The sequence below is a fragment of the Caloenas nicobarica genome, chromosome 7 (assembly GCF_036013445.1).
Source record: "Caloenas nicobarica isolate bCalNic1 chromosome 7, bCalNic1.hap1, whole genome shotgun sequence".
Classification (NCBI taxonomy): Eukaryota; Metazoa; Chordata; class Aves; order Columbiformes; family Columbidae; genus Caloenas; species Caloenas nicobarica.
Window position 1 is genome coordinate 4,410,542 of NC_088251.1, and position 20,275 is coordinate 4,430,816.

General features: G+C 39.2%; 1 protein-coding gene across 1 annotated transcript in view; it reads left to right on the forward strand.

Moving 5' to 3' along the window:
* The window catches only part of CPXM2 (carboxypeptidase X, M14 family member 2), a 78,280-nt gene extending 68,716 nt beyond the window's left edge, over positions 1-9,564 (forward strand). Inside the window, exon 13 of the mRNA XM_065639078.1 lies at positions 4,953-9,564. Within this exon, the coding sequence (XP_065495150.1) occupies positions 4,953-5,206 (254 nt within the window). The 3' untranslated portion in view covers positions 5,207-9,564. The remainder of the gene's footprint in view (positions 1-4,952) is intronic.
* The last annotated feature ends 10,711 nt before the right edge of the window (positions 9,565-20,275 follow it).

The window sequence follows — 20,275 nt, forward strand, 5'->3', positions numbered from 1 at the left end:
ACCTGGAAATTGTTGTTGGCAGTTAGCAGGCAGGATAGTGTCCAGTGGCCATTGTGTTTGTGTGATTTAAGACACACAGTTGTCCCAAGTGGAGAAACAAGAGGATATAGCAAGGAGAGGAGAATGTGGAAAGAAATAGTAAAACAAGATGTCAGCAGGAGTCTTCAGTGATTGCATTCAGTGCTGTTTGCAATAGGTTAACAAGGTGTCTGTTGGATGTTTACAGAAAAGTAGCATCATGATGAATAACCAGACAAACCATATGGTTGTGTACTCTAGGTTTGATCTAATATTAGCAACAGAAATTGTCTGTATTTTTTACATCCTGCCTGACATTCTGGGTCATTCATTAGCTGCCACTTTCACTTGCTTTGCCACTAAGGTATGATATGGCACGGTTTGACATGTAAACTGATTTCAGGCTATGGAATGTCACAGAGCTTTAGATAAGAGACTTAGGAATCTTTAATATTTGCTAAAGTAGATTATCTGAGCCAATAATGAATCTTGGAATATCTAACTTAGTTTACATTAACTTTATTTCAGTGCTACTGTGTGTCTGTTGTAAAAGAAAATATTGAATGACAGGTATTTAATTAGACAATAAAGATTCTGCCTTAAATATTTCAAAACAGGACCACTGGGAAATGATAGGAGGAATTAAAGTAATCAGTTGGTTTTCCTTGTCTTGGAAGCCTTGTCAGTCTTGAAAGACTGCCATAAACTGTGAGTTGTATTACTCTGTCAACAGAATTAATATGTCGCTCTGGTTGAGGTCGAGGAAATGCAATAGGTGATTAATCTCTAGCTCTCAATACACTGGATTGCCACCTGAAAGAAAACTCAATGGTTTAAAGACAGCAAACATGCACATGGGAGTCCTGGTGACATGGTAATAACGGTGTAGGAACCCAGAATCTACCCTGTAAGGCTCAGGGAAACTTCAGCTATTTCCATCCAGACTTAGAGCTGAGATTCTGTGGCTCAAGGCCATCTGCAATTGTCAGTAAAAATAAAAGTTCTTATTTCATTCTTTAAAATTCTTTTCGCAATGAGACGTTTAAGCTGACACCCTGGGAATCACTTTGTAGGTGGGAACATAAAAGTTCTATCTTGTTTTATATTATACAGATAACAATGTATGTCTCATTAGTCTTTGAAACTAGAGAATTGATGTTGGAGCCAAAAAGCTAAAATGACATGTATAGCTCCAGAGAAAGAAGGCAAATTGTCAGCAGTCTTCTTTCATTTATACCTTTTAAAATGTATCCACTTAAATCTCTGAGTTGCCTTGATATAAAAATAGGCCAAGCAAGAGGAGAATTATGGTCTCTATCTCTGTGCATATAAGTTTGTTTTAAAGTGAGCTAACTTGTAAGGTATCTACTGTTTCTTTGATACATTAATGTGGTTGACTACCCTGTAGAGCCAGACAAATGTTGTCTCTAAAGGCCCTCTAATAATATTTACTTGTTTGAGAAAATTTCTCTGCTTATTCCCGTGGACAAAAACGTGCATGGAAAACAATTTGTTTTTTACTTTCTCTTGGATGTACAAAATACGTTATGGGAAGAGAGGGTTGCTGACATAATATTAATGAGCTAATTGAACTCATTGATTCTGAGAGAGCTTTATGGAAAATTATTCCATTTTCTCTTGATGCAGATGTAACTATTGATTGGGTCAAAGTGATTACATGTTGTTCTGGTTAGATGTGGCCTGTGCTCTATGAGATAACCTTTAGAAAAGAGTTCATCATTTTGATGTACAAAAGCACCTGGACACCTTTTTTCCCCATGGTGCAAAGGCAATTTTGTGGGTTGCTTCCTGTAATTGCACATTTTGGAAATCTCAACCCAAATCTTGATGAAGAAATGTAAAGTGAAACTCTTCTGTATCACAGCCAGAGTTCAAAGACAGATGCACATTTCTCTGTGATTTTTGCAATAAAGCATCAATAATTTAATTTCACACAATGTTCAGAGAAAGCTTTATGAATATTTTGGTAAGTTTCATATGATTTCAGTATACATTACATAACCAAGCCAAAATATTTTGAAGTAGCATTTAGTAATATTTAATAATATTAGTCTAAGCTAAGAATAATTCTGATATTATAACTTTCCGGACTAATTTCTGGCTGCCTGTTCAGTAGAGAAAAGTTAAGTTTTAGTTGCACTATCACTAGCTTTCCTGGAGAGTTTTTCGTAGGTAACAGTGTATTGGGGTAGATTTTTATAATGTATTTCAGTTAGTAAAATCTGGTCCATTTAAGTGTAAATGTGTAAAAAAGGTCTGTCGTATCAAGCTAAAAAGTGTGTCTCTTAATTGAACTGTTTATGGTGCCATCTGACACATTTAATTTATAATAATGCTGTCTTTGTCTTTTTATGCATTGTTATTTTATCTAAGCATACATGGCAATTCTCTTCCGGACCCAACAGGAGAAGATAGATGTAGCCTGTCTCCAGCCTTCTCCCACTGGAGCCTATTCTTTTAGCAAACCTATTATTTATTAAATTTATTTGTATTTTCAATTGTGTTTCTCTTGCCATCTGCTCTGAAGGTTTTACCTACTGCGTTTAATCTGATTTTCAAAAAAAAAACCCAAAACAAAACAACCCACAACCTTTTAGTCTAGTATTAAATTCTGGATAATGACAGCTGACAGAAATACTAATGCCTACTTGTAAATGGAGAGGAGGTAAAGTGCATCCTGCTAACAGCTTAATATCCAGCTTTGCAATAATTTCCCTGTGGTGTGTGAATGTGTAGGTTTTTTTCTAGTCTTGTGCAGGGTTGTATGAGCCGCCTGTTAAATGTATCAGAAAAATGTGGGTCAGTTTTGAAATCCAGGGGCTAAATAAAGCCGGGCTCTGAGCAGGGATGCGTTCACAGCCACCCAGGGGGTGATCTGTAGCCTTTTGCCAGCCCTCTAGTACCGCCAGAGCATTTACAGCTGAAAACGAGCCCTTAGGGATATAATTCAAGAAACTTGGACAGCTTTTTGTTTCAGCTTTTGGTTAAGGTGCCAATGGATCAAATAGTAAGGGAGAACTGAATAGAGAGCTTCTCAGAGACCCCTTCCGGGATATGTCTGAGTCCTGAGAAACAGAAAATCTGGACCTTTATCATCACCCCAAGTGGGGTTAAAGTGGCTGAAAGAAAAACCTGAGCAAGCTGGTATACAAAAACTAACCTGGTCGAGTGTGCTTCTTGTACACAAGTTCACACTCACCTGCAGAGATTGCAATATGAGAGTGTAGTTGGTATCACTATTTTTCTAATGCCTACTGTTTGCAAATATACTCACTATTTCACCAAGCCCTAAATTAAAATAATATTTCTCTAGTTAGTCTGATCTTTTCCTGAACGTACTATTTTCATCCAAATCATCTTTAGTTTTTGCAACACACTGCACTTCAAGCAACTCAAGGCTAGTGATAGTAAGGTTGTCGGTTCTTATCAGTGTTGAAAAAAACCAACCCCTCTTCGTACAAGAGATGCTACATTTCTACTTTTATACAGAATTGCATATTTGAATATGCACTTTCATCCCACTGGGTTTTCCCAGGATAGAGTGCAAAACTGATTTTAGATATTAGTGTTTCACCTTTTCAGTTCACAGCTAACCATACTCACTAGTTACAATAATATTTAGAAAGAAGTCTAAAACTATCCTTATGTTTGTATGGGTAACATGAGGTCATATATGGGGAAAAAAAGGAAGAAAACAGAAAGTCCTGCTTCAATGAGGTGTTAAATACATCTTGCTTTACACATGAGTAGTTTAGTTGAATATGGGAGCGGGAGCTCTGTTCATGCGTTTCAAGGTAAGCAAGTGGTTAAATACCCAGATGAATTACAGTTCGTAGGAAAATTAGCATAATAAAACTCAATGTAAGATTTTATGGAAGGGGATATTTACTTACATCTCTAAGTGAATTGACATTATGCATTCACATTCTTGTATACTAAATAGCACCAAGACACACATGTCCAGGTGGTGTGGCCAGGATCATGAGTGTGGTGTGGGTACCGCTGTGGGGCTTCTCCTTATTGGCAATGACAAATTAGTTTGGGGAAGGTCTTTTATACCCTTCAGGAATCACCAACTATTACAAGGTGGCCCTTTGCCTCAGGATCTTTGTGACTTAAACTGACAGAAATCTTAGGTCAAATGTAAGCCTGTTGTCCTTTCCTTCATCATTTGGATAATATATTTTAGGTCTGTTTTCCTGTAGGGTTGGCAGGAAGAGGGATATGTGTACTCTGGTACTCGGTGCTGGTAAGACCCCACCTCGAATCCTGCGTTCAGTTTTGGGCCCCTCACTATAGGAAAGCCCTTGAGGTGCTGGAGCAAGTTCAGAGAAGGGAATAGAGCTGGTGAAGGGGCTGGAGCACAAGTGTGATGGGAGCGGCTGAGGGAGCTGGGGGTTCAGCTGGAGAACAGGAGCTGAGGGGAGACCTTCTGGTCTCTGAACTGCCTGAAAGGAGCTTGGAGCGTGGAGGGGGTTGGTCTCTGCTCCCATGTAGCAAGTGGTAGGATGAGAGGAAACGGCCTCAAGTTGCACCAGGGGAGGTTTAGATTGGATATTAGGAAGCATTTCTTCATGGAAGGGGTTGTGAAGCACTGGAACAGGCTGCCCAGGGCAGTGGTGGAGTCACCATCCCTGGAGGGGTTTAAAAGGCATGTAGATGAGGCTCATAGGGACATGGTTTAGTGCTGGATTTAGGTTGTGGTTGGACTCGATGATCTTAAGGGTCTCTTCCAGCCAAAATGATTCTATGAGTGTTGGGTGACAGCCTCATTGGCACACTCCTGGTGTGAGGATGCAGGGTTGCTGCCTGTGGTGCCATCTAATCCACATACAGGCATTTCTGTAATCTTATAAACACCTTCCTCAAGGGGAAAGGGCCACTGTCCTGAAAACCATCTCTTTTCCTACCAGGAGCCGATGGGGATTACTGGCGCCTTCTCAACCCGGGGGAATACGTGGTGGGCGTGAAGGCGGAGGGCTACACCACCGCCACCAAGACCTGCGAAGTCGGCTACGACATGGGAGCGACCCAGTGCGACTTCACCATCTCCAAAACCAACCTGGCAAGGATCAAGGAGATCATGAGGAAGTTTGGGAAGCAGCCGATCAGCCTGTCCGTGCGACGGCTCAGGCAGAGGGCCCGGCAGTGGCGGCAGCGGCGATAGGCCCCGGCATCCATGAGCTTCTATCAGCCTGGCCGTAGTCGTAGTGAGAGTTACATAGCCCGTCTCTTCATACGTATTTCTCTGCACAAGGCCTTTCTGTTAGCGGAGCTGGACGATTAGTGGGGTTTTTCAGTTTGGCAAAAAGTCAGAAACAAGTGTAACCAAAATCAGCCCTGGGTTGAGGGCAGAGGCAGGAAGAATGCAGTAGGATGTCTTGGGTGAACCTGGAAGGAAGTTTTTTGCTTGTTGTGTTATTTAATCCTTTGTAAATCTGTTTTCTTTAATAATAGAAGAAAAAAAAAAAGATACTTATAAAGGAAAAGTGTCATATCGCATGAAAAACTGAAAAATGCTGGTTCTAAAGTATAAAATTGGTATATTTTTACAATTCAAAACCAGTTACGACTCTCTCTACATTTTATTCTCATATGGGAGGAAAGCTGAGAGGGGACAACTTCTGCTGAATATCATTAAAATTTGTGTCAAAATTTCAGTCCCCCTTTCCCTGAAAATCCACCTTTCGCCAAGCACCATGATATTTGGGGGAAAAACCTGAAGAGAATAACCCACCTGCGCTTTCCTGCTTGGGTTGTTTATACTTCAGGGTTTCTTGTGATTCTTGAGTTTAATGCCAGGAGTGTTTTCTCCTCTGGCTTTTTAAGGCTGTGTTTTTACTCCGTGAACTAAAACCAAAAGTGCGTGGGACAAAGACCACTGTGGTGTGGCAGCCCCTCTCCAACCCGGGAGAAAGACTTGAAGCGAAGCTTTTCTTGCGGATACAGCTGGTTGTATCACGTTTATATTAATAAGAGGAGAGGCTTAGTCACTTGGTTCAAAAAATCCACCAATATATATATATTTTTTTAAATTTTTGACCTGCCTTAAAGTGCCTTTTGTGCTCATGCACACCTTGCACCACTGTCTTCCATGATGTGCTGTGGATTTTGTATTCTCTGCACGGTCCGCTCATCGTGCCACTACAGCTGCTACTGCTTTTCTGGCCTTACGACTCTATGGGAGAAGGATTTGTGATGTATTATTGGCTTTTCAGCAACAAAAATGTACAGCAGGATAGGACCGAGGTTCAGGAAAGATGCAGATCAGATCCGGGAAAGAATGACCTAAATAAACACTGGACAAAGTATCAGCTGGTGAAAAACAACTTTGCTCCATTAGCTTCAATGTTATGACTTTAGTTATACCAAATGAAGGGCCAGCTGTATGATTTTAGACAGTCAAAAGTCTGTGGCTAAATAAACGTCTCTTAATATGCTTGGTAGAAAGACTGCGGCATACACTTCCAAATACAGTTCTGTTTAAAACATTTTAATTGCTATTACAGTTTTTGTCTATTTGATATGATTCTTGGAAAAGACATTCACCGAAGTATCATTCAAAACTGAGAAAAAATAAACTGCAAGTAGAAAACTTACTGTAAAAATACCATGTCCCATCTGTATGAAAAGTTTTTTCTTGTCAACAAATCTTGAAAACACATAAAGGCAAAAGACTGCAGAATGAATAATATAATAATGAACCTTGCATAATAAGTAGTCGTATTCTTAAATTTCTTAGACAATTCCAGCCCATGCTTGTTCTGCAGATACCATTAAATAATAGCAGTGTATTTGGCAGCAAGGGCTCAAAGAACATAGAAGAATGTATACCTAATTTTCTATAACTGAAATTATGGAACTCCAGCTCCCAGACAGCATTTGTTAAATTAAGTAATAGAGGTAAACAAATAATCCAGTCATTACATTAGCATTTGTAATTATATTTTACTTATTTCGCTCTGTTTACCACCTTTACAACATTCTATATGCCACATATTTTTATATAGCAAATATAACAGCAACTTGTCAAGAAGGGGTTTTTTGGCAGCTGAGAAGGGATTAGCGATGTCTTTGTGCAAGTAGTGATGTGAACTAATTTTGGAATGTGGAATAACGACAGCAGACAATTTGTTAGCAGTTTAATTTGGCTTGTTCATTGGCATATGTAGATTTTGTTACCAACACAACAGATCAGGGCCATACGCGATTTTTTGTGTTATGAACTCATAGAGTTTCTTAGGTGGTTTCTTGGTGGAGTCCCACAAAAGCTCCCCAGTCCTCTTGCTGGGGTGGTTGGTGTACACAGGCAAACGAGGAACTAACCAGCCAAATTGAAATCACTCTGATAACCAGACTGAAGATGGAAACCACTATCTCAGTCCTGGCAGGTCAGTTCTTTCCACCTTGAAATAATGTTTCAGGCTGGTTTGAGATGAGATGTACTTTACAAACCTAGAGGTCCCTGTGCTTTGTTTTCAGGTATGAGGTTATCTCAACCGGAGTTATTTTTGATTTGATAGCAAGAAGTGGGTTTGATGGGAAATTCCTTGATATCTATTAGATAAAATTAGATGGACTGTGATTGCTGAAGACCTCAGTAACATCAGCTGCTGAAGACAGTGGTCTTCGTGCCTTTACTGGCCATGACTAGAGCTTACACATCCTTGGGCACAGCAGGACCAGGACTAATGCAGGTGACCTTACTCCATTTTAGTCCAGGCATTAATAAACGGCCTAATAGCTGTCAAGTGTACTTGTCTGTGCAATTATTTTGTGGCTGTCCGGCACCTTTACACTGGAGAACACTGGAGTTCAAAGGAATTTTACTAGGAACTTCAGATATGTGAACATCTCATGCTGAGAAAAGATGCTTATGCCTGACCTGAATATAATAATATTGAACTGATGTGTGCCCTATTTACTGCTATAGTTATGCACTCGGGAGTTAAAATGCTCACCTTTAGATAGATCCAAACCACAAACCAATATATCTGGATACTGGTGTTTTCTATTTATCTACCTTTTCCAAGTAGAACAGACAGAGCAGGCAATTTTTTTGGTAAAGTCTGTGCTTTTAATCTCTTCGTTTTGGTGTTGTAGGAAATTAGGCAACCCTGCAGAAACAATGGAAATAAAACTTGAGGATGGATAACGATCCTTTTATAATTACAGATCCATTTTAACAGCTACTTCTACGAGAAGTCTGCTAAACTGTGATCGTCCCTGATATAAAAGAAAAAAATACGATCTCTTCCAAGTGATAAGAAATTCGGCTACACAATCTCACCCATACTGTAAAGGTTAAACAAATAAAAGGTTAAGCCAGGACATATTCCACTCTCCAACCATCAGTCATCTGCTCCCATGCAGAGCCCTGACAATCATAAAATATAGTGGGAGCTGCCTGGCTTCTCCTTGGCTATCCGCATCGTGCTCTCCAGCTATTCATTTTTTATCTGTTTAATTATCATAATTTTTGTCACCCTGTATCTCAGGTTTTCTCATCCATCTTCATAACTACCAGTATGTTAATCTTGCAAAGACCGATCTCGGTATCTGCAAACCAGCTTGAGAATGCTGAAGCCAATGAAACTGTATCTACTAAAATTATATCTACTTGTTTGTATAACTGTAGTGAATCTTGGTAATCTCTAACCCGAATTTAATCTGCTGACTGTTAGGAGTATCTGAGGATCACTTTTACTGAGAGGGTGAGCTCTGTGTGGGTAAAATACACTGATAGAAATGAATGTAAATGAAGTTGTTGACTATGCTGGTGAAGAAATGCAATTTTTCATTGGATATTTTAAGCCTGTCACATATTTGCAGCTTCTCTCACCGACTACTTTACATTATTTTATTCATGTGTAGTTGTGTTTTTTTCCTCTAACTTCAGCTCATTATTTTCAGTGAATTTGGGACATCATTTCCAAAGTGTGGATTTCGGCAGTCAGCGATGGAGTTATACAGCCAGATTTACTTGCCCCTTTTATCACGGTGTGGTAGATAGTCGACCTTTTAGAGAAACACAAGGACAGATATGAGTTAGTTTGAACTAGAGTACAAGTGGTTTCACACCAAAAACTTTGAGTAGTTAACTTTTAAAAATTTACGTTAAATACATTTGCCATGGGTCTGAAAATGCCCAGCTTTGGAGGCAAAAGTGCCTCTTTACCATTTATGTTTGCGATCAGTGTGAATTTAGTTTGCAGCCGTAAGCCTGAGGGAGAAAGTGTAAACGGACATAAAATTGTATAAATAGTGGTGGCATCACCTTCTGCTTCTGTTCATGGCTACACCAGCATGGACACATCGCAGGATGAACAGCCCAAAGAAAATCTATTTCACACTCACTAGGAGGATACAACTTTCCAAACGTCTCTTTCCTTTCTTACTGGAGCAGTTGGATAGATGGAGAGAGGGTCAGTGATTTTTACAGCTGATGTCATGGATAATTTAATACCACTTTTGCCTGTGCCTCTTTGTCCTATCATAGTGGCAAGCAGTTTTCTCAGTCCTTTCCAGTCCTCAATAAACGGCTATGAATGCTTTTTGGCTTCAGGTGATTAACTTACAGAAGTTTTAGGTCCTTATTTTGGTATTTCCTTAATTTTACAAGTTTAAATCATATCTGTACACTTAGTCTAATGTGCTTACTTGTCTTTCATTTCTTTTTGAAGGTCATTTAGCTTGAGATCACATTTTTGTATTTCACTGTAATACTATAGTAGTATTTTTTTAACAGCAATATTTATGTTCAAAGAAGCCATCATGGTGAATGCAGTCTTGTGCCTGGAACCATGCTCTGCTGTTTTCCACTGATATAATCACTGTTTTACAGCACGCATAGCCAGCTTATACCTGAGACTTACAACTCCACCAAGTTCACATTCGGATTTGCAGGACAATTTGGTGATCATTTGTGGTGGTTTCTCTGTCCTCTTAACCTGACAAGTTATTAAATTTTATTTTGATTGAGATTTGGATTACTGCTTCAGATGAAAATTTTGAACAGTGTTCTTACACTTAATCTGTTCTTTGCTCATTAAGCTGAAAAAGGACATTTTTATGCCTTTCATAAATTTTAGATGGGTGATATTGACTGGACAATTTTTGGTATAACACTTCAGCTCATAACTATCTGAAATGAATACATTTATCAGTAAAAAATGCCAAGAATGGGAAGAAGCCTGTAAAAAAAGTTAAGGCAGTGAACATAAAGGTACTTTATAGCCACATGTTTACGTATTTAATCTGCCTTTTCAGTTATATGAGCGCCTTTAATGATCTGCTATAGTGTCAGGTTAAATCCGTCTTCCCCTCCCCTGTGTCTGGTGGTTTGTACAGGCTGGATTAAACACTATCCCATGGTTTTCTGCTCAGGCTGCTTTGCTTGGCTCTACTAAACTGATCTTCAGAGACCTTTGCAGAATTTACCTCGCCCCATTTGCCGGGCTCCCAGATGAAGGTCCAGCCTTCATCTGCAAAGGTTGTTGGAGCACAGCTGGAGTCCCAGCATCACATCTGGAGGTGACACTTGGGCTCTCAAGGGGCATCAGCACTTCTGAATGTAGGTTTTTTTCAGCAAAATATTACAAAGGAGCATAGCACTGCTCTGCAAATGCCTACCAAGGACTGATGAACAGCAAATGTTGAAAAAATAAGGTTCGATGATAGCTCCGTAACAAATACTTTGCATTCAGATTTTATAACTTTTGCAAGATTTTATGAGGAAGTTATAGATATATTTAAAGCTGTTTTGCAACTCCTATGAAGTCCATATGAAAATAAGTACTTTTCCCCAGTGACTTAAATAATAAATCATCCTGCCCTTCACTCCGTACTGAGGAATGGCAATGTCCAGGGGCTGAAAGCAGCTGAAAGATGCTTTTTCAGAGGGTAAAGCATGAGTGTGCACAGCGGGTTTCAAGGCCAGAAAAAGCTATATGGAATGGGACATACAGATCTAAAGAAATATATAATTGTAGAGACCCAAGATGTAGCTTCAAGCATGGCAACTTGGTAAGTATCCATGGGGAGAGAGCCCAACTAAGCTTGTGACAAAAAAATATACAGAATGGGCTGTTCCATGAGAATGAGATGCAAAAAAACCCAAACCAAACAAAACCCGCCACAACAAAAAAACCACTTTGTTGCTTCGATTTTGCAAGCAAAATAAGCAAAAAAACCCCTCCTCTACTTGTTTGAAATAATATTTATGAACAGTAATACCAAATCACAATTTTGCACAGAAAGCTTTCTCTTTTCTGTTGAATTATTTTGCATTCTGAATCTGTACTGTATATTCTGAAATACTGATGTTGTTTAGAGAAAGCAGTTAGCAACAATTCCCACCTATTGTTACATGGAGTAATATCAAACACTTGATATTTTAATTATTCTAGTCATTAACTCTCACTTAATTTGCAGCAGCTGCTTTCTAGAATTCAATACTCCACTTATGTCAACAGCACAATCATTCTTATTAACTCTGTATTAACCCAAGAGCAACAAAAAGGACATTCAGAGTAAACTATCATTTAAACATCTAACAAAATCCAGGCAGCCTTATTGTCAGCAAGTAAAAATATGAAAAATGGAATTACTTTTTGTGGTTTAGATGTGACAGAAATTCAATACCTGGGTTAATAAGGATCAATGGCAACATAATCTCCCTTGAATAGACCAGAGGGATTTAAATTTGAGATCTATTTCTTACCGCAAGGATCTGGATCTGATTACATGGCTTCAATGTAAAAGGCATTAAAATCAAATTCCAATTTATTACAGTTTTGTGAGCCCTCTAACTCACAGGTGAATGGAATCATCAATCTGGTTGTCTCCTGTGGCCACAGCTCTAACCCAGCTCACTAGCAGAACTGGTAGTTTTATAGTACAATCTGGAAAGGAATGGAATTTGAACAGAAAAACAGATTCTGCTTCTATGATCTACCCTGTATTTACCTAAATGCAAAAGTTTATTTTTCTGTATTTGGCTCTGTAATGAACATAACGGTTTCTGGTAACATTTCAACCCCCTATGGTTGCACTGAAGGACCAAGAGCATCAACTCAACAGCTCCACCAGCAACAGTGGGTAAGCTGTTAAATCTACCTATTCCATTTAACCTAAAAGGTTTTACTATTTTTTATTGCTATATTTTCATTTTAAACACCAAGTTCCTTGTATGTTAGAACTTTGAGAGTTATTCTTCAGAGACATAAGATATCTGGTTTTACTGAAATATCACAGCAGTGGTTCCTTACAAACTTTTTAGCACTTTTGCCCTAAGAAGGTCATCAAGGCTCAGTTTAATGACTCCGAGTCACTGTAAATGTGAGTACTGATGGTACTGGATTGGCAATAACCGTGACACCTTCAGCATTAAGTGGTGCGCAAACCATAAATGATTTGGACAAAATCCAGCATTATAAAATCAGTTTCTCACTAATGAAAGTGTTCATACAAATTAATTGCTGAATTTCCATCTTGGCTTCAGCAGCAATCTGTCATTCTTAAAGCAGTATGAGTCTCCAGAGAGTACTTTTCAGATTATCAGATCCTTTAGATGTATTATTAATTCCTTGATTTGCTGTTAGCAGACTGAAAATCAAATGTAATAGGTGCTCGAGAATGACAGGGTTTCACCTGGCTGCTTGGTTGGCAAATTTTCCCCATGTTTGAAAATGCACCATTAATCCTGATGGAGAAGTAGTACTATAGGCCAGGTCTGCACAAAATATAAATCAATAAAGCTTCCCTGGAACTCATCCTTGTATTCTGCAGGGAGCACGGAAAAGAGGATTCAAGTTGAAATCTTCTGTTCTCCTACTTGTCCTGCATAATCTTCTCTGAACTTGCCGTTTCCTGAATTTTCAAACTTCCTTGCTTTTGAAGAATTCAGCGAGATGATAAACAAAGACCAGCCTAAGTGGTGGCATTTCAACATTTCCAGTCCAAGCCAGAGAGTTCAGAAGCAGATGCTGGCATATTATTTTTTCCTCAAATGTTGATAACTTTAGTTGTTCAAATAACAGAAAATTACTCTGAATTTTTGGATCTGGCAAGAAGCAGACAGTATTTTTCATACTGAGGGAACTGGAAGAATGCTGGTAAAAGCTCAGGGCATCGTCAAAGCAGCATACCTTTGATGAGTTTGTGATTTGATACAAATTCCATGTTTGGTGTGAATGAGGAAATGGTGTTACGTCCTTTTCATGGCAGGAGGATGGATGTGAGAAATAAGCCAAGCCAGGGCTCCATTCACCTCCTGTTGTCCAGAATATTTGTCCCATGCCAGGCACAGGCACAGCTCCAAATCATCACTGTCCCATAATAGACAAGCTGGAGAGCGGTGTTGAGATTCTAAAAAGATACCATAGAAGTATCACGAACTGCTGAGGATGTTGAAATTATCCATTCCCAATTTAAAATGAAATAAATGTCTGTTGTTAGAAGGAAAAAAAAAAAACCAACTCTGGAGAGGGAGGAAGCAGCAAATAAGGATGTGAAAGATGGTAGAGAAGAAATGAGCCTCTGTGACCCACAACAATACTGGTGCATGTGTTTATGTGCCTTGTGTGGGCATGTTGTATAGCTTCATATGTTTACTTTCAGCAGACAGAAGCAATTAGGAGGAGAGGCAGCCCGCGGGGGGCATCAACACTGCCAAGCTGCCAATTGTTTGACATTAGGAAAACCAAACTGTACGAACGTGGCCTTATTATAGTAACAATCAGAGCAGAGTGTGGGAGTCTGGAGTATTTATCAGCTTTCCTGATTATATCTTGTTGGATTTGTTTCTGTGATGAAGCTGCAGCCTGAGAATTGAAGATGTAAAATAGTGGGTTTAACATTCCTCCCACCCTCCAAAAAAAGAAAAAAAGGAGAAGAAAAAGAAAAGAAAGAAAACATAAATAAACCCCCCCACACACACCCTGCTGTGACTTCTGTATATGAAAATGCTACCTTGAAATATTTAGGAACTTGCCCATGGTTTTATATGTCAGGTTGTAAAGAGGCTTTAGAGAGGAAACGAGAACAAATTCTCATCTGTTGAAGCGACACAAAGCCTACTGACATCAAGATAAAATTGCCCAGCTGCTTTGTCACTGCATTTGATAGACTTCCTCAGCAGTAATTCAAAGACTGGGATCATGGCTTGCCAAAGTTAATTTTTTTCTGATTCCTACTGTGAAAGTATGGTGATTTTTCTTTTCGTCAAAATTGGTGACCCATCTACACGTGAATGTTTTTAAAAGGTCCAGCACATTGTGTGTGCTGCTGTAAACAAAATACTAATAAAAATATGTCATTCTAGCTTTGCCAACACTGCATTTATACCGATCTCCCTGGAAGAAATTCAGATTTTGTTTTTATAAAAACCTTCAGAATTGCAGAAGAAAGCTAAAGATCAGAAGTTTGCAAGCATCTGAAGAAACCATGGCCAAGTACCAATGCCCTCAATTGTATTTTTCTGGTAATTTAATTATTTTTAAGCTGAACTCATGACTTCGCATGAGCCAAGCTACAAATTTTTAAGATATTGATCTGGTACTATGATAAGGATATTTTTGTTTTCACTTGTTGCTTTCTAAGACGGTTTTTCTTATGGGAACTTTGTGTTTAACATTAACATTGAGCTTACAAGAGCAATTCATCTGCTTAGGAGATCACTTTAATCATGGCACACACGGTACGTACCCTGTCGCCTTTGCCCCTTCTTCCCTCTCTTCAGTTTTATGCACAGTATCTTAATCAATAAGCATTAGCCTCCAGAGCCAGACTCATAGTCCAAATTACTGCTGAAAATCTCCCTGTTTTGGTAAAAAAAAGTTTTGTAATTTTGTTCAGCTGGCAAAAGGGAGAAATGGAGAACAGCACCAGTCCCAGTGAGACAGATGTCACAGTGAGGAGACATGGGGATGGATGTGGGTAACTGGCACATCTAACAATGTACGTTTGTTATGGATTGTACAGAAAACTCCCTGACATTCAGCTGTAACTGCCTCCCTTCACCAATTAGCCATCTCTCAGTAGCTGATCACTAATTTGTGGTGGCGTAAAAGACTGAGGGAAACTGTGTAACGGGCAAGAAGATAACGAGAGAAAGCCTGAAAGAAACACCCTGGCAGTACGTTCATACAAAACATCCCAGAGGGAGAAGAGGTGAGAGAAAAGAGACTTGGGAGCAAGGAAAAAATGTCCTTGTTTTTCATTCCTCCTGTGTTCAGGCAAACAGTACTCCATGTACACATAAACTGAGCAGCATCACCAGTGCTTGTTTCTATAATATTTTTTTCTTGTGAACGCTAAGTGGGCATGGAGGGCATGGTGGCAGCAATGTTCACAGCAGTGTGTGGTAGTTTTCAGTTCACTGATACGTTGTTCCAAAAGCCAAGGCACAATTTTCAAATTTCTGCAAGCTAAACTGCCTTTAACAATGCACATATCTGCATGTTGTAAACAAATGCATGTTGGAAAAGCTAAGAGACTAATTCCAGACAAGTACTGTATTTCTTGAGTAGAAGTTCATGGGAAGCATTCCTGAATAGGAGCTGTCGTCTTAAATTTATAGAGCCTTTCAAATTACCCCTTATGCACATTTCTTTCTGCAAGGTAAACAAACAAAAAGATTTCTTGAAACCTCAATATCAAAACATGTTAAACAGTTTAAAAAACAAACAACAGAGCAGGAGAGGTCTTCGTGGTCAGTGTGGTAGCTAATACCTTTTTCTTATCACTGATTCTTAAGGAGCACCAGAATATATCTGAGGTTTTTGTCTTCATCCCTTTGCTCTAAGGCAGGAGCAATGCACATGTATACCTTCTCGGTCCAGGAAAGAAAGATACTTAAAGCAAACTATTCTACTACCTTAAGTGGCTAAACAGCTGCCTGGCTGCTCCCTTGCTTCATGCACAGCCAGTTGGACCAGAAGACTGACGGACGTAGTATGGCGAGATAAAAACGTACAGTCTCTACATATACAGAAGTCAGGATGCATATCTATTTTGATGGCTTAATGCTTCAGTGCTCTGTCCACAGAGGCTGCTGCTGCCGAGTTAGCACTGAGGCTATTTCTGTTATGCTGCTGCTGTAGGAAGACTACGCAAACATATTTTAATGATGAGAAAAAACCTCTGATAGCCTATTGCAAACCAGGCATGCCAGCAGCTTAGGTGCTATTCTGCAAGGTGCTCCGTGGCATTTGAAACTCTGTGCTCAGGTCAGCTCACTGTAAGCAATAGTGCTCATGCCCCCCCTCCACCCCAAATATCTGAAATATCTTGAACTTCAGTGACTCAGCAGCTCCTTAAAACTGTGGACACGCAGGGGACGATTTGTAAACAACAAACAGGGCTAACTTCAATCAGCTGTTCGCAACAAGTAATTTGAACAGCTCTGTGTGTGCAGTTAAAGCAGATAATGTGAAAATTATGGCAAATACACAATCACTTTAATAGGATGATTAAGAACTGTAGGCTCCTGGGGAAAACATCTCAGCAGCATGTGCACCTGCATCTATTAAAAGAAGCAAAATATATGGATTAACAAGCAGTAACTCATCAGCCCATCTGAAGGTCATGGCACAGGCCGGTAGGAACTAAGAGGGAAAGAGAAAATATGTTGTAAGGCAGCCTGGGATGATGTAATGAAGGTCATGAGCATAAAGCAAATTGTAAAAGGATGTTGCTGGTGCAGGACATGGTATGGAAGCTTTAAAATTGATGGAGATTTTGGAATGCACATCAAATTTGGGATTATGGAGTACAAAAAAAGTAAATTAGAAAGTCATGGGTACTATCTTCACCACCTAATCAACTCATTATCTAAGCTGCTTGTTTTTACTATAGACAAAAATGTGTTCTTCTGAGATGATGATCTCACTGCCTATGTATATTCATTGTTTGCTGGTAGGCAGCAATGTTCTTTGGGTCCTCTTGACACAGGAGAAGTGAAAATAATTATAATTTCAAAATACTATTTTTTTGGTGAAGTTATTTGACTAATTGTTAACAGATAATAGATTTTATTGCCTCCTGTGGAGGAATAGATTTGTATTTGTGAAACACATACATATATATCTATGCATTTTTCTGATTTATATACTTATATATTTATATAGCATATAAATATTCCCATCCTCTTCTTTCTTTTGCATTGCAAAGGAGGAACATAGTTTGAGTAAAAATATCTTTAGACAAATACTGCCTGGCTCTACGGAATGATCGAACATTACTGGTTCCAGAATTCTAACAACACGAGCAAAACAAGGTGCAAGAAACTTATTAACTGTTTATACACACCCAATAATTCATAGCTGGAAAGCGGCTTTTAGGCAACTGGCTGGTGCTTCAGCCAGCAGTTTATCAGACCTGACACACAAGCTTTTGCTGATGAAACATTTGGACTGCACACATGCCCTGCTTTCTACCCTTCTTTAAAAAAAACCTTTTGTAAGTCAGCAGTTTGCTGGCCAGACCTCCTGCCCGGCTCCTCTTCACGTTCTATCACAGGCACAGAGACGGGAAACTGGGGAGATCTGATTTTTCCATCACACTTATTCACATGACACTTTTATTGCCATGCTGAGCAGCCTTCCCGGGAACATGTCCTAAAATGCTGATGATAATTTTTGTTGGCTTTTATGTTTATTTTCCCCACTGAACTAGAGGGCAGCTACTGCTGACTCAAGCTACCTTGCAAATGGCCATGTTAAGGCTACCAAGGTCACAGAAGAAGGCGGTGTTTCATGTGAGTACCAGTGAGAAACATCAAATCTGATGTAAGTTTCTTGATAAGCAAAATTGTGAAGATGGCCAGGAAAGTGAGGCAAAGGCCTTGCAGTACATAGAAATTGATAAAGTGATTTCTCATTCAAATAAATAAAGCAGGTACAACCCTTCTATATAGATGTACGTCCTTGAATTATCAGGCAACACTTCCTTAGATGGAACATCTACCTGCTGCTAAATACACCATTATTTAGAGAACTGTCTGAGTTCAGCATCATTTACATTTTCCTTTAGATTTAGGTACCATCTGCTGCTCTGTTTTCTTTTGCCTACCGTCACAGTCGTAAGCATGTAATTACCATACTCCTACTCATTTTTTTCTTGTTCTTTTTCATTACAAGCTTAATTTCAGTCAGTTTTTGTCTTTAGCTTGCTTAAAACCTGCAATTATTAGAAGACACTTAATGAGATCAACGACAATGTTTCGTGCTGCACAGATATTTTTGAAATGGTTTAAATGAGGACAGACAACACAGCGGTGAAAGCAATCTTTCAGAAAAATAGAAGAAAAAAGCCTTGAAAAGTTAGCATATCATGACTTTGGATGTATTAAAATCTTTAAATGAACTATTTTTTCTTTTCTCATAGTGGTAAAACAACAATTTGCAGTCCTGAGAAAGTGTACAGCTTTGTAAATAATCAGTGCAGCAAAGTGCTGCCCTGGCTCTTGCTCTTCTGTCCAAGTTCAGAAAAGACTCAACTAGGATCAATCACTAGAGTGCTGCCAGGTTTGCTGTTAGCTTCTGGTTTATTCTGCTGTCGGCATTTTTATAAGGTTGAATGTTGACTTTTGCGGCATCCTCTTTCTCTGAATCCACAGTGTGCAGGTGGATCTTTTTCTAGCAAAACACCTTGTGAGAATGATTGCGGTAATTGTCGGCATTTTACAATTTTTAAAAAAGCACCTGCTTTTCGTAATTACTATTTTGATCTCCAGAATATCCTGGAATGTTTAGCGCCTGAAACTGCTGGGAGGTTGATCTGACAAGCAAAGGCAGCACGAGAGCTGCGCTTTGCTAAGAGCAGGAATTGACTGAATTTGGATTGAACGTAGAAAAATGGCTGCTTAGAGGGTGATTCTGCAGCAACTTCGTCCTGGGGACTGTGGCACACAGGGCTGGTCTGGGGGAGCAGGATCCTTGTCCCCATTCCCCTGGAAGGGATGTTTCGACCCTGGCAGGCACGTGGGTCCTGGAGTACTTTGGGTTGGAAGTCTTGGAGGTGGTTTCTGCTTCAAGGCTTGGAGATGCTACTACTCACACTTCTTATAAAACAGAGTGGGGTGTAGATTTTCTAAAAATATACGGGGGTGGGGGAAAATATATCCTTTTAGGATATATTCATTCCATTCAGACAAGAATATCCACCTAAGAACAACAAGGGAGCTCTTGAATGACAATTGGAGAAATGAAAAGGACATTTGTTAAAAAAGCACCAACCTGCCAGCCCTGGTAAATAAATCTTGTAGGTGATGTAAACTTATATATAGCTTATATAGAAAATACCATCAAAAATTTTCATCTATAGGGCACTGAGTGGGCAAAAGCTAAGATTTTTATAACCAAAATTTTGAAAATGTGGGGATTTGGGTTTGTTTGTTTTCATATTTCTTAGCGTCCTGAAGTCTTCTTAAAAATATCATCTGACACTGATGACTCATTAGCAGCTGGGAAGTAATGCAACACAACTATGCCAGCAGCCTATCCATCTGCATGGAGAGTGCAAGTGTTTATCTATTTCAAAGGGGTTTTGCGGGAGAAAAAGGCTGAGAAACTTTATGCATTTTCTTCTGAAAGTTTCCTTTTTTTTTTTTTTTTTTGTAAATGGAGTTTTAGCTCTTCAAATTCTCACTTATGAAAGTGTTTTCTCCTGTAACTGCACCTGCATAAGGAAGATTAAGAGCTTACAGTTTACATCAAGGTTTAGAGCAATGTTAGATGTTATAGAGGATAAACAAATTGTAGGAACAGTAAAACTTTGAAATAATCTGGAGAAGATAGAGGATTTGTGGAACAACCATCACTGGGAGTTTTAAAAACCAGATGAGACTACCCTGTGCTGGAGTTGGATTAGTTATACCTGAGCCTACCTGAAGACAGGGAGCCCCAAACACCTGATTCACTGTAATATTTTCCTTAACAATTATTTTCTCATTTTCCAGTCCAAAGCATTGCAGCTGGAAGTGATTCCATTGGTGTACATATGACAGATTAGCTGTGATTGTAAACCTATTGTTTACACTTTCTTGATTGCAAATAGGGAATTTCATAGTCAAACTCTTTCAGATCTGGGACTTCATTCCAAGGTCCCCTGGACTCGGTGGAAAGTCTCTACAATATCCTATCGGTCAGGTCCCTTCAGGCTATCTCAAGAACATTCTGCTATCATTTGCTGTAACATTTTATTCTGAATACTTTCTTATGGACCTAGAAGAATT